At 42.9% G+C, this 13,971-nt stretch overlaps 1 protein-coding gene across 13 annotated transcripts in view; it reads left to right on the top strand.

The window, feature by feature from the left end:
* Nucleotides 1-13,971, top strand: part of LOC109864680 (protocadherin alpha-C2) — a 202,713-nt gene that overhangs the window by 99,717 nt on the left and 89,025 nt on the right. The window contains exon 1 of one of the 13 annotated variants that reach the window (XM_031798569.1): nt 490-3,045. The exons of 9 other annotated variants lie outside the window; for them this stretch is intronic. In XM_031798569.1, coding sequence (XP_031654429.1) covers nt 661-3,045 — 2,385 coding nt within the window. In that variant the 5' untranslated portion in view covers nt 490-660. Of the gene's footprint in view, nt 1-489; nt 3,046-3,766; nt 6,298-6,806; nt 9,347-10,654; nt 13,177-13,971 lie in introns of those variants that run through there. 3 more of the 13 variants (XM_031798572.1, XM_031798570.1, XM_031798573.1) reach the window with 3 other exon arrangements.

The raw sequence follows: 13,971 nt of genomic DNA, 5'->3' as shown, positions 1-13,971 counted from the left end.
AATCAATTAGTCTCATATCCTTCAATTATACTTTTTTTCTGTATTTATTGTACTTCTTAATGTCATTGTATGACGTTGACCTTTCTTTCTCATTTGAATGTTCAATGAAATAATAGAGATCTTGCTGCCTGTAAAAGTTCAAATGTTTTACTGTTCTCGCGCTGTGAAGTGAAGCACACGGGTGCTGTCCATGGTGTTGAAAATCATCAAAGTCTTCGGCTGCGTGATTTTGCCAGTTATTTGAAGTAATTTTGTGAATACGTTTTTTTGCTATAATTAGCAGACATTTTAGCAGACATTTTCAAATGAAATAGCACATAAATGTGTCGTCGTCATGCTTATATTGTGTTTGGATGGGTGTCATTGTGATATTCGGAGTTGGTGTATGCTTGTGCATTCACCACCTGGCGTCACTATTGACCATGGCATTAAGATATTATATTCGAGTCTCGAGGCCCCTCCCAGATTCAGACGGTGGGAAGACTTTTCAGGGCTTTGTTACAAAGAGACCCAGGACGAGAGAGAAACGGAGTGGTCGGAAGCCACATCAGCGTTTACCGTAAAAATATTCAGCTGGATTTTAAACATTATTTTTCGATGCTTGGATTAATTGACGCATAATCGTCTTTTTGGATCTATGCTCGGCTCACGTTCGATAAAATGATGTCTTTGTCGAATAGAAGGAGCTCTATTGTGACGTATTTGGTGCTTGTGCTGCTGGAGTGTTACTGGGAAGCGGTGTCCGGGCAGCTCTCCTACTCCGTCTCAGAGGAGGTAAACCCGGGGACTTCCGTGGGAAATATCGCTAAGGATCTAAACCTCAATGTCCTGGAGTTGGAGTCGCGTATGTTTCAGATTATCACCGGGTCCAAGAGAAAGTATTTCGAGGTAAATCTAAAGACTGGTGTTCTCTATGTGAATGAGAGAATAGACAGAGAGGAGCTCTGTGCGAAGTCTTCGAAATGTACAGTCAGTGTAGAGGCCGTTATCAACAATCCGTTGATGCTTTACCGTCTAGAAATGAACATTTTAGACGTTAATGATAATGATCCGTCTTTTAGAATACATTCTCAAACTTTAGACATTGCTGAGAGCACATTACCTGGACTTAGATTCGCTCTGTCGGAGGCCTCTGATGCTGATGTGGGTAAGAATGCTGTAAGCACATACAAGCTTAGTCCGAATGAATACTTCTCGCTTGATACACACAAAGGAGGAGGTAGTGTGTCTGCTGAGTTAGTGCTGCAGAAAGCTTTAGACCGAGAGAAACAGCCTGTGATAAAGCTCACACTGACCGCTGTCGATGGAGGAAACCCTCCGAAGTCTGGTACGTCACAGATGATTGTTCATGTTTTGGATAACAATGATAACGCTCCAGTTTTTAGTAATTCATTATACAAGACCCGAATTTTGGAAAATGTGCCCCTCGGCACAACGATCATCACCTTAAATGCCACCGATGTCGATGAAGGTACAAATAGTGAAATTGTGTACTCTCTTAGGAGTAAGGAACAGGATCATTTCTTAGATATCTTTCAAATAGACTCTAAAACAGGTATCATTACAGTTAAAGGGAATATTGACTTCGAGGAAATACCTGCGTTTGAGATCCGTGCCCAGGCGAGTGACAGAGGCCAGCCCCCGATGGCAGCGCACTGTAAAGTGTTGGTGGAAGTGGTGGACCTCAACGACAATGCCCCTGAGATCACGGTGACGTCACTCTTAGACACCGTGAATGAGGACGCCAAGGTTGGCACTGCCATTGCTCTCGTGTCAGTCCTCGATAAAGATGGTGGAAAGAATGGTGTTGTCCATTGTGAGGTTAAGAATAAGGTCCCTTTTAAATTGGAGACAAACTATAAAAACTATTATTCGTTAGTTGTAGATGGGCCTCTTGATAGAGAGACGGCTTCTCAGTATAATGTCACCATCACAGCTACGGATGAAGGGACCCCGCCTCTCTCCAGCACCAGCGTTGTTACTGTACACGTTGCTGATGTGAATGATAACGCTCCTCGCTTCTCAGACCCCGTGATTAACGTTTATGTGAAAGAGAACTGTCCGATAGGCGAGCTAATCAAAACAGTGTCTGCAGTTGATGCTGACGTCAGTGAAAATAGTCATGTGACCTACTCATTCTTAGAGAGTAACAGCAACTCTCTACCGCTGTCTACAATGGTCAATATAAACTCAGTCACTGGAGATATAGTCAGTCTGCAGACTTTTAACTATGAGGAGATAAAAACTTTCCAGTTTAAAGTTCAGGCCTCAGACTCTGGTGTTCCTCCTCTCAGCAGCAACGTGACTGTGAACGTTTTTATTCTGGATGAGAATGACAACAGTCCTGGGATTCTCGCGCCCTATTCTGATCACGGCTCCGTTAACTCTGAGAACATTCCCTATTCTGCTGAAGCGGGCTACTTTGTGGCCAAGATCAGGGCTGTAGACTCCGACTCTGGTTACAATGCGCTGCTTTCTTATCACATCTCTGAGCCCAAGGGAACCAACCTCTTCCGAATTGGAACCAGCACAGGGGAGCTAAGGACTAAGAGGCGAATGAGTGACAATGACCTGAAAACTCACCCGTTGGTCGTGTTGGTTTCTGATAATGGAGAACCCTCACTGTCAGCGACTGTGTCTATTGATGTAGTGGTGGTTGAAAGTACAGGTGAAATCCAGACTCAATACAGAAACGTACCAAGAAAGGAGGAGAGCTTCTCTGATTTAAACCTGTATTTGCTGATCGCCATTGCCTCGGTATCAGTGATATTTTTAGTGAGCCTGATCAGTTTAATAGCTGTAAAATGCCACAGGACAGACGACAGTTTCAAAAGGTACAGCGCCCCTATGATCACCACACACCCTGACGGGAGCTGGTCTTACTCTAAATCTACTCAGCAGTATGACGTGTGTTTCAACTCAGACACACTGAAGAGTGACGTAGTGGTTTTTCCCGCACCGTATCCACCTGCAGATGCAGAACTTATCAGTATTAACGGCAACGAAACGTTTAACAGGAATCAGACATTACCCAACAAAGAGAAGGTAAGAAATGCCGTTTTTTTCTAAACATATTAATACTTTTCTATTCTTTACTGAACATGTTTTCCTTGTTTCATGCTTGTCAATGTTTTGATGACGTTGACATTTACTTCACTGTCTCATCTGAATGTTCAGTGAAATTACGGACTTCATAATTACTTTACAAGTTTAAATACTGCTTGGTTTTTACCCGCTGTAAATTCAATCTGGGGCGGCAGGGTAGCCTAGTGGTTAGAGCGTTGGACTAGTAACCGAAAGGTTGGCTGACAAGGTACAAATCTATTTTTCTGCCCCTGAACAGGCAGTTCACCCACTCTTCCTAGGCCGTCATTGAAACTAAGAATTTGTTCTTAACTGACTTTCCTAGTAAAATAAAGGTAACAAAAACTTTGGTGCTCTGTCCATGGTGCTGAAAGCCATCGTGCTCAAACATTGGTTGTTTTCTTGAGCGAATAGCTTTTTTGTAGTTTTGTAGGCCTGTATTTGGTAGACCCTGACATGTAATGCAGAACTTAAATTAAGTTATCGGATATATTATTGTTCAAATGCACAGGTTTTGCCTTTGTGTCGTAGAATAATGTGATTTTCTGAATAATTATTGTAAGCTCGTTCCGGCGCCACGTGGCGTCACTATTGACCGTGGCTTTGAGATTTTATATGTGAGTCTCTAGGCTCCTCCCAGCATCAGATGGTGAGGAGATTTCTCGGGGCTTTGTTACAAAGAGACGAAGAACGAGAGAGATACTGCTGTCGGAGGCGACATGGTGTTTACCGTGTAGAAATTCGATTTGATTAATATATTGTTTTATGGTTTGATTGACTGAAGGTTACTCATCTCTTTTGATCTATGCGTGGCTCACATTCGATGGAATTATGTCTTTACCGAATAGAAGGAGCTCTATTGTGACGTATTTGGTGCTTGTGCTGCTGGAGTGTTACTGGGAAGCGGTGTCCGGGCAGCTCTCCTACTCCGTCTCAGAGGAGGTAAACCCGGGGACTTCCGTGGGAAATATCGCTAAGGATCTAAATCTCAATGTCCTGGATTTGGAGTCGCGTCTGTTTCAGATTGTCACCGGGTCCAAGAGAAAGTATTTCGAGGTAAATCTAAAGACTGGTGTTCTCTATGTGAATGAGAGAATCGACAGAGAGGAGCTCTGTGCAGAGGATCTAACATGTACAGTCCGTGTAGAGGCTGTTATCAGCAATCCGTTGAAGCTTTATCGAATAGAAATAAATATTATAGACGTTAATGATAATTCCCCGTCTTTTCCTACGAGGTCCCAACATATCAATATAACAGAAAACACATTAACCGGTGCTAAATTCCCCCTAAAATCCTCTCATGATGCGGATGTTGGTAAGAATACCGTTAGTACATACAAGCTTAGTCACAATGAATATTTTTCTCTAGCTACACACAAAGGAGGAGAGAGTGTGTCTGCTGAGTTAGTGCTGCAGAAAGCTTTAGACCGAGAGAAACAGCCTGTGATCCAGCTCACACTGACCGCTGTAGATGAGGGAAATCCACCGAAGTCTGGTAGTATGGCTGTTATAGTTAATGTGTTAGACATAAACGACAACCCACCTGTTTTCAGTAAATCGCTGTACAAAGCCAGTGTTTATGAAAACGTAGCGATTGGAAACTCAATAATAACACTAAATGCTACTGATTTAGATGCAGGACCAAATGGTGAAGTGTTTTTTTCATTTAGCGAGTTTGGAAAAGGCAACTTTGCTGATATTTTTGTAGTAGACACAAAAACTGGGACTGTTACAAACAAAAGAAAAATTGATTTTGAAGAAAACCAAGCTTTTGAAATCCGTCTTCAAGCAAATGATGGGGCCAACCCTCCGATGACATCTCACTCCAAATTGTTGATTGAAGTACTAGACATAAACGATAATGCCCCTGAGATATCAGTAACGTCACTCTTAGACACAGTAAAAGAGGACGCTAAGGTGGGCACTGCAATTGCTCTCGTGTCAGTCCTCGACAAAGACGGTGGCAAAAATGGGTTGGTACATTGTGAGGTTAAGAATAAAGTCCCCTTTAAATTGGAGACAAACTATAAAAACTATTTTTCATTAGTAGTAAATGGTCCTCTAGACAGAGAGAGCGCGTCTCATTACAATGTTACCATCGCAGCTACGGATGAAGGGACCCCGCCTCTCTCCAGCACCCGCGTTATTACTGTACACGTTGCTGATGTGAATGACAACGCTCCTCGCTTCTCAGAACCAGTGATTAACGTTTATGTTAAAGAGAACAGTCCGATACGAGATGTAATTAAAACCGTGTCTGCAGTTGATGCTGACGTCAATGAAAATAGTCATGTGACCTACTCATTCTTAGAGAGTAAAAACAACTCAGTGCCGCTGTCTACAATGGTCAATATAAACTCAGTCACTGGAGATATAGTCAGCCTGCAGTCTTTTAACTACGAGGAGATAAAAACGTTCCAGTTTAAAGTTCAGGCCACAGACTCTGGTGTTCCTCCTCTCAGCAGCAACGTGACTGTGAACGTTTTTATTCTGGATGAGAATGACAACAGTCCTGGGATTCTCGCGCCCTATTCTGATCACGGCTCCGTTAACTCTGAGAACGTTCCATATTCTGCTGAAGCGGGCTACTTTGTGGCCAAGATCAGGGCTGTAGACTCCGACTCTGGTTACAATGCGCTGCTTTCTTATCACATCTCTGAGCCTAAGGGAACCAACCTCTTCCGAATCGGAACCAGCACCGGGGAACTAAGGACTAAGAGGAGAATGAGTGACAATGACTTGAAAACACACCCGTTGGTCGTGTTGGTTTCTGATAATGGAGAACCCTCACTGTCAGCGACTGTGTCTATTGATGTAGTGGTGGTTGAAAGTACAGGTGAAACCCAGACTCAATACAGAAACGTACCAAGAAAGGACGAGAGCTTCTCTGATTTAAACCTGTATTTGCTGATCGCCATTGCCTCGGTGTCAGTGATATTTTTATTGAGCCTGATCAGTTTAATAGCTGTAAAATGCCACAGGACAGACGACAGTTTCAGAAGGTACAGCGCCCCAATGATCACCACACACCCTGACGGGAGCTGGTCTTACTCTAAATCTACTCAGCAGTATGACGTGTGTTTCAGCTCAGACACACTGAAGAGTGACGTAGTGGTTTTCCCCGCACCGTATCCACCTGCAGATGCAGAACTGATCAGTATTAATGGACATGACACGTTTAACAGGACTCAAACATTACCCAGCAAAGACAAGGTAAGACATCATGTTTTCAATTAGCACATAAATATTCTGTTCTCCTGTCATTTACTGAGCATTTACTCTGCTTTGTTGTGCTTTTTAAGGTATTTTGATGGTGTTGTCGTTTGTTCTTTAATGTACGTTTAACTGCCTATGTAAGTTGTAAAAATGGTGTGTTCTTTACCCGTTGTAAATATTAACGTCCGTGTGCTGTCCATGGTGCTGAAACGAATAATGGTATTTTTCTTGGTGTTTGAGCTAATGAGGTGATTGCGCTTAGTACATTCATTAGAGCTACTCATATTAACTTACACGTGTAATGAGATATTATGATCACCAGCCTTGGCTTGTGTCTGGGTTTTCTGAAATGTAATGTAATTTGATAATCTAAGCTCATACATTGTTGCGTAAATGCCCCACTTGGCGTCACTGTTGACCGTGGCAATGAGATATTGTTTTTGGTGTCTCGAGGCCCCTCCCAGTTTCAGAGGGTGAGAACATTTCTCGGGGCTTTGTTACAAAGAGACGCAGGGTGAGAGAGAAAGAGACAGAGACTGGTCGGAGGCAACATCAATGTTTACCGTGTACAAAATCTGGATTGGAAACATGTTTCTCGAAGCTTTGATTGTTTGACAAATATTCGTATCTTTGGATCTATGCTTAGCTCACCTTCGATGGAAATATGTCTTTACCGAATAGAAGGAGATCTTTTGTGACGTATTTAGTGCTTGTGCTGCTGGAGTGTTACTGGGAAGCGGTGTCCGGGCAGCTCTCCTACTCCGTCTCAGAGGAGGTAAACCCGGGGACTTCCGTGGGAAATATCGCTAAGGATCTAAACCTCAATGTCCAGGATTTGGAGTCGCGTATGTTTCAGATTATCACCGGGTCCAAGAGAAAGTATTTCGAGGTAAATCTAAAGACTGGTGTTCTATATGTGAATGAGAGAATAGACAGAGAGGAGCTCTGTGCAAATGCTCCTAAATGTACAGTCAGTGTAGAGGCCGTTATCAACAATCCGTTGAAACTCTACCGTGTAGAAATGAATATTTTAGATGTTAATGATAATGCTCCATCTTTCCGAGCGAAATCACAAACTATAGACATTGCTGAAAACACTTTTCCAGGGGTACGATTTCCGTTGTTAGACGCATCTGATGTAGATGTTGGAAAGAATGCTCTCAATACATACAAACTGGGCCCTAGCCAGCATTTTTCCTTAGCGGTGCACAAAGGGGGTGAGAGTGTGTCTGCTGAGTTAGTATTGCAGAAAGCTTTAGACCGAGAGAAACAGCCTGTGATCCAGCTCACACTGACCGCTGTAGATGGTGGAAATCCAGCCAGGTCAGGTACATTGGAAGTAATAGTTCATGTTCTGGATATAAATGATAACGCTCCAGTTTTCACCACGTCTTTGTACAAGACACGTATGATTGAAAATGCACCAATAGGAACGACTATCATAACTTTAAATGCGACAGACTTTGATGAGGGTACGAATAGTCACCTTGTTTATTCTATCAGCAAAAATGAGAAGGATCATATCCTCCAGATGTTCCATATTGAGCCAAAAACGGGGATAATTACAGTTAAAGGTAAAATTGACTATGAAGAACATACTGCATTTGAGATCCGTGCCCAGGCGAGTGACAGAGGGCAGCCCCCGATGGCATCTCATTGTAAAATATTGGTAGAAGTGGTGGACCTCAACGACAATGCCCCTGAGATCACTGTGACGTCACTCTTAGACACAGTGAAAGAGGACGCTAAGGTTGGCACTGCAATTGCACTCGTGTCAGTCCTAGATAAAGATGGTGGCAAAAATGGGTTGGTACATTGCGAGGTTAAGAATAAAGTCCCCTTTAAATTAGAGATGAACTATAAAAATTATTACTCTTTAGTGGTCGATGGGCATCTTGACAGAGAGAGGGCTTCTCAGTACAATGTCAACATCATAGCTACGGATGATGGGACCCCGCCTCTCTTCAGCACCAGCGTTATTACTGTGCACGTTTCTGATGTGAATGACAACGCTCCTCGCTTCTCAGAACCAGTGATTAATGTTTATGTGAAAGAAAACAGTCCGATAGGAGATGTAATTAAAACCGTGTCTGCAGTTGATGCTGACGTCAATGAAAATAGTCATGTGACCTACTCATTCTTAGAGAGTAAAAACAACTCAGTACCACTGTCTACAATGGTCAATATAAACTCAGTCACTGGATATATAGTCAGCCTGCAGTCTTTTAACTATGAGGAGATAAAAACTTTCCAGTTTAAAGTTCAGGCCTCAGACTCTGGTGTTCCTCCTCTCAGCAGCAACGTGACTGTGAACGTTTTTATTCTGGATGAGAATGACAACAGTCCTGGGATTCTCGCGCCCTATTCTGATCACGGCTCCGTTAACTCTGAGAACATTCCCTATTCTGCTGAAGCGGGCTACTTTGTGGCCAAGATCAGGGCTGTGGACTCCGACTCTGGTTACAATGCGCTGCTTTCTTATCACATCTCTGAGCCCAAGGGAACCAACCTCTTCCGAATCGGAACCAGCACCGGGGAACTAAGGACTAAGAGGAGAATGAGTGACAATGACTTGAAAACACACCCGTTGGTCGTGTTAATTTCTGATAACGGAGAACCCTCACTGTCAGCGACTGTGTCTATTGATGTAGTGGTGGTTGAAAGTATAGGTGAAATCCAGACTCAATACAGAAACGTACCAAGAAAGGAGGAGAGCTTCTCTGATTTAAACCTGTATTTGCTGATCGCCATTGCCTCAGTGTCAGTGATATTTTTATTGAGCCTGATCAGTTTAATAGCTGTAAAATGCTTCAGGACAGACGACAGTTTCAAAAGGTACAGCGCCCCAATAATCACCACACACCCTGACGGGAGCTGGTCTTACTCTAAATCTACTCAGCAGTATGACGTGTGTTTCAGCTCAGACACACTGAAGAGTGACGTAGTGGTTTTCCCCGCACCGTATCCACCTGCAGATGCAGAACTGATCAGTATTAATGGAAATAACACGTTTGACAGGACTCAGACATTACCCAACAAAGAGAAGGTAAGAAATAAATGTTTTATTTCTCACAGAAATCAGTTTCCATCCATCCCTTTGCCAAAAATGTGTATGCTTTGGCGTGCTTCCCATTGTCTATCTATGACAGCGTTTTTGAATAATCAGTTAAATAATTGGGATCTTACTGCTTCAACAAGTTGCAAAAATGTTCACTATCCGCTCCCTATCTAGAGGATCATGTGTCCGCTGTCCATGGTGCTGAAACCCACCCGTTTTTGTCCTGTCCTCTTTTACCAGGTTTCTTAGCCAAAGGAGGTTTTTGCTTGCTTTTGTATGTTTAGCAGACCTTGCTATAGTAAACAAAACTTACACAAGAGCACAGATATACACTGAACAAAAATATAAACGCAACAGGTAAAGTGTTGGTCTCATGTTTCATGAGCTGAAACAAAAGATCCCAGTAATGTTCCATATGCACAAAAAGCTTATTTCTCAAAAATGTTGTGCACAAATTTGTTTATGTCCTTGTTAGTAAGCATTTCTCCATTGTCAAGATAATCGATCCACCTGACACGTGTGGCATTACAAGAAGCTGATTAAACGGCATTATCATTACATAGGTGCACCTTGTGCTGGGGACAACAAAAGGCCACTTTAAAATGTGCAATTTTGTCACACAGCACGATGCCACATACATCTTAAGTTGTGAGGGAACTTGCAATTGGCATGCTGAGTACAGGAAGGTCCACCACATCTGTCTTCAGAGAATTAAATGTTAATTTCTCTACCATAAGCTGCCTTCAATGTCATTTTAGAGAATTTGGCATTAGGTCCAACCGGCCTCACAACCATATATCCGCATGTATCCACGGCCTCACAGGACCTCCACTTCTGGCTTCTTCACTTGCATGGTCGTCTGGTTAGTGTGTGTTGGGGGGGGGGGGGGGGGGGTTTGGCTGGGCCTAGCTCCCCAGTGGGTGGGCTTGGCTGCGAAGTGAGTTGGCCTATGCTCTCCATGGCTGCAGGCTGCACCCCTGTCCGGTCATGTGAAATCCATAGATTAGGTCTTAATGAATTTATTTCAATTAACTGATTTCCTGATATGAACTGTAAATCAGTAACATCTTTGAAATTGTTGCATGTTGCGTTTATATTTTTGTTCAGAATTGTATGGTCATCATGCTTAGCTTGTGTCTGAGTGTCATGTAATTTTATGTGATTTTCTGAAGCTCGTACATTTACCACGTGGCGTCACTGTTGACCGTGGTATTGAGATATTATATTTGGTCTCGAGGCCCCTCCCAGTTTCAGAGGGAGAAGTGATTTCTCGGGGCTTTGTTACAAAGAGATGCAGGACGAGAGGGAGACTGGTCGAAGCGGAGTACACATAGGTGTAAATAATAAGCTGAATTTGATACCTATATTTTTCGATGCTTTGATTGTTTGACGGATATTATTCTCTTCGGGTCTATGATCAGCTCACTTTCGATGGAATTATGTCTTTACTGAATAGAAGGATATCTATTGTGACGTATTTTGTTATTGTGCTGCTCGAGTGTTACTGGGAAGCGGTGTCCGGGCAGCTCTCCTACTCCGTCTCAGAGGAGGTAAACCCGGGGACTTCCGTGGGAAATATCGCTAAGGATCTAAACCTCAATGTCCAGGATTTGGAGTCGCGTATGTTTCAGATTATCACCGGGTCCAAGAGAAAGTATTTCGCGGTAAATCTAAAGACTGGTGTTCTATATGTGAATGAGAGAATAGACAGAGAGGAGCTCTGTGCAGAGGATCTGAAATGTACAGTCAGTGTAGAGGCTGTTATCAACAATCCGTTGAAGCTTTACCGTTTAGAGCTGAATATTGTAGATGTTAATGATAACGCTCCGTCGTTTAGTGCGAAATCCCAAACTATAAACGTAGCTGAGAACAGTTTACCTGGAGTTAAATTCACTTTATCAGAGGCTTCTGATTTGGATGTTGGTAAGAATACTGTTAGCACATACAAGCTTAGTCCTAATGAATACTTCTCTCTTGACATACACAATGGAGGAGAGAGTGTGTCTGCTGAGTTGGTGCTCCAGAAAGCTTTAGACCGAGAGAAACAGCCTGTGATACAACTCACACTGATCGCTGTAGATGGAGGAAATCCACAGAGGTCTGGTACGTCACAGATTATTGTTAATGTTTTAGATATTAATGATAACCTTCCGTTATTTACTAGCTCTTTGTATAAGACTCAAATTTCCGAGAATGTGCTCATAGGAACAACGGTATTCACTGTGAACGCGACTGATGCTGATGAAGGTACAAATAGTGAGATTGTCTACTCTCTTAGGAATAAAGATCAAGACCGTATTCTAGATATATTCGATATCGACCCCAACTCTGGCGTTATAACAGTAAAAAGCAATATTGACTTTGAGGAAAGAAAGGCGTTCGAGATCCGGGTAGAGGCAAGCGACAGAGGCCAGCCCCCGATGGCAGCACACTGTAAAGTATTGGTAGAAGTGGTGGACCTCAACGACAATGCCCCTGAGATCACTGTGACGTCACTCTTAGACAGAGTGAAGGAGAACGCTAAGGTTGGCACTGCCATTTCTCTCGTGTCAGTCCTAGATAAAGATGGTGGCAAAAACGGGGTTGTACATTGTGAAGTTGAGAATAAAGTCCCCTTTAAATTGGAGACAAACTATAAAAACTATTATTCGTTAGTTGTAGATGGGCCTCTTGATAGAGAGACCGCTTCTCATTATAATGTCACCATCACAGCTAAGGATGAAGGGACCCCGCCTCTCTCCAGCACCAGCGTTATTACGGTGGAGGTTTCTGATGAGAATGACAACGCTCCTCACTTCTCAGAAAACGTGATTAATGTTTATGTGAAAGAGAACAGTCCGATAGGAGATGTAATTAAAACAGTCTCTGCAGTTGATGCTGACGTCAGTGAAAATAGTCAGGTGACCTACTCATTAGAGATTATCAGCAACTCACTACCGCTGTCTACAATGGTCAATATAAACTCAGATACAGGAGATATAGTCAGCCTGCAGTCTTTTAACTATGAGGAGATACAAATATTCAGTTTTAAAGTTCAGGCCTCAGACTCTGGTGTTCCTCCTCTCAGTAGCAACGTGACTGTGAACGTTTTTATTCTGGATGAGAATGACAACAGTCCTGGGATTCTCGCGCCCTATTCTGATCACGGCTCCGTTAACACTGAGAACATTCCCTATTCTGCTGAAGCGGGCTACTTTGTGGCCAAGATCAGGGCTGTAGACTCGGACTCTGGTTACAATGCGCTGCTTTCTTATCACATCTCTGAGCCCAAGGGAACCAACCTCTTCCGAATCGGAACCAGCACCGGGGAACTAAGGACTAAGAGGCGAATGAGTGACAATGACCTGAAAGCTCACCCGTTGGTGGTGTTGGTTTCTGATAATGGAGAACCCTCACTGTCAGCGACTGTGTCTATTGATGTAGTGGTGGTTGAAAGTACAGGTGAAATCCAGACTCAATTCAGAAACGTACCAAGAAAGGAGGAGAGCTTCTCTGATTTAAACTTATATTTGCTCATCGCCACTGCCTCGGTGTCAGTGATATTTTTACTGAGCCTCATCAGTTTAACAGCTGTAAAATGCCACAGGACAGACGACAGTTTCAAAAGGTACAGCGCCCCTATGATCACCACACACCCTGACGGGAGCTGGTCTTACTCCAAATCTACTCAGCAGTATGACGTGTGTTTCAACTCAGACACACTGAAGAGTGACGTAGTGGTTTTCCCCGCACCGTATCCACCTGCAGATGAAGAACTGATCAGTATTAATGGAAATGACACGTTTAACAAGACTCAAACATTACCCAACAAAGACAAGGTAAGATGAATATGCTTCACGAATGTGAAAATGTTTTAAAACCCCAGCACAGTTTGATATAGCAGTTTTTGGCTAAATTACAGACATTTGTCAAATGTAGTTGTATCATGGCTTCAGAGTTATAGGCCTCCACGTGTTTGCATGGTCAATTTTGTTTTTGATATCTTATGAGAATATATATTGGCATACATTGCGGGAACAATATTTCAAGGCTGTATCACAACCGGCCGTGATTGGGAGTCCCATAGGGCGGCGCACAATTGCCCCAAGGCCGTCCGGATTAGGGTTTGACCGGGTTAGGTTGTCATTGTAAATAATACTTCTTATTAACTAGCTTGCCTAGTTAAATAAAGGTTAAATATATATTTTTTTAATAAAACAATGTGGAAAATCACATCGCTGTGAAAGTACAGACGCTGTCCGTGGTGCTGAAACGGTTAGTGTTCTTTGGTTTCGAGGGGCAGAGGCCTTTTCGAATCAATGCCATCGTTGAAAGTGGAATGGATTCATTCAAGTGGTAGAGAGTTGATTTTTTATTTCAAATGTTTCATCTCTCTGCTTTGTCTCCCCCGTTAACATTCTATCTGGCAGTTTCTATGGGCGATCAAATAACGACAGCTGTCCTTGTATCTAAACTGTATTACCACTATTTCTAACTGACTATAATAATAACTCATTTGAAATGTTCCCATCTTTATCATTTCACGCTTTTGCACTTGTCATGAAGTGTATTCGAGTACATCTCTACGGTGTGGTTGACTCTATCATGTAGTTGATTCAGATTTGAGACGACAT

The sequence above is a fragment of the Oncorhynchus kisutch genome, linkage group LG19 (assembly GCF_002021735.2).
Source record: "Oncorhynchus kisutch isolate 150728-3 linkage group LG19, Okis_V2, whole genome shotgun sequence".
NCBI lineage: Eukaryota > Metazoa > Chordata > Actinopteri > Salmoniformes > Salmonidae > Oncorhynchus > Oncorhynchus kisutch.
This window is presented reverse-complemented; position numbering and strand designations above follow the sequence as displayed.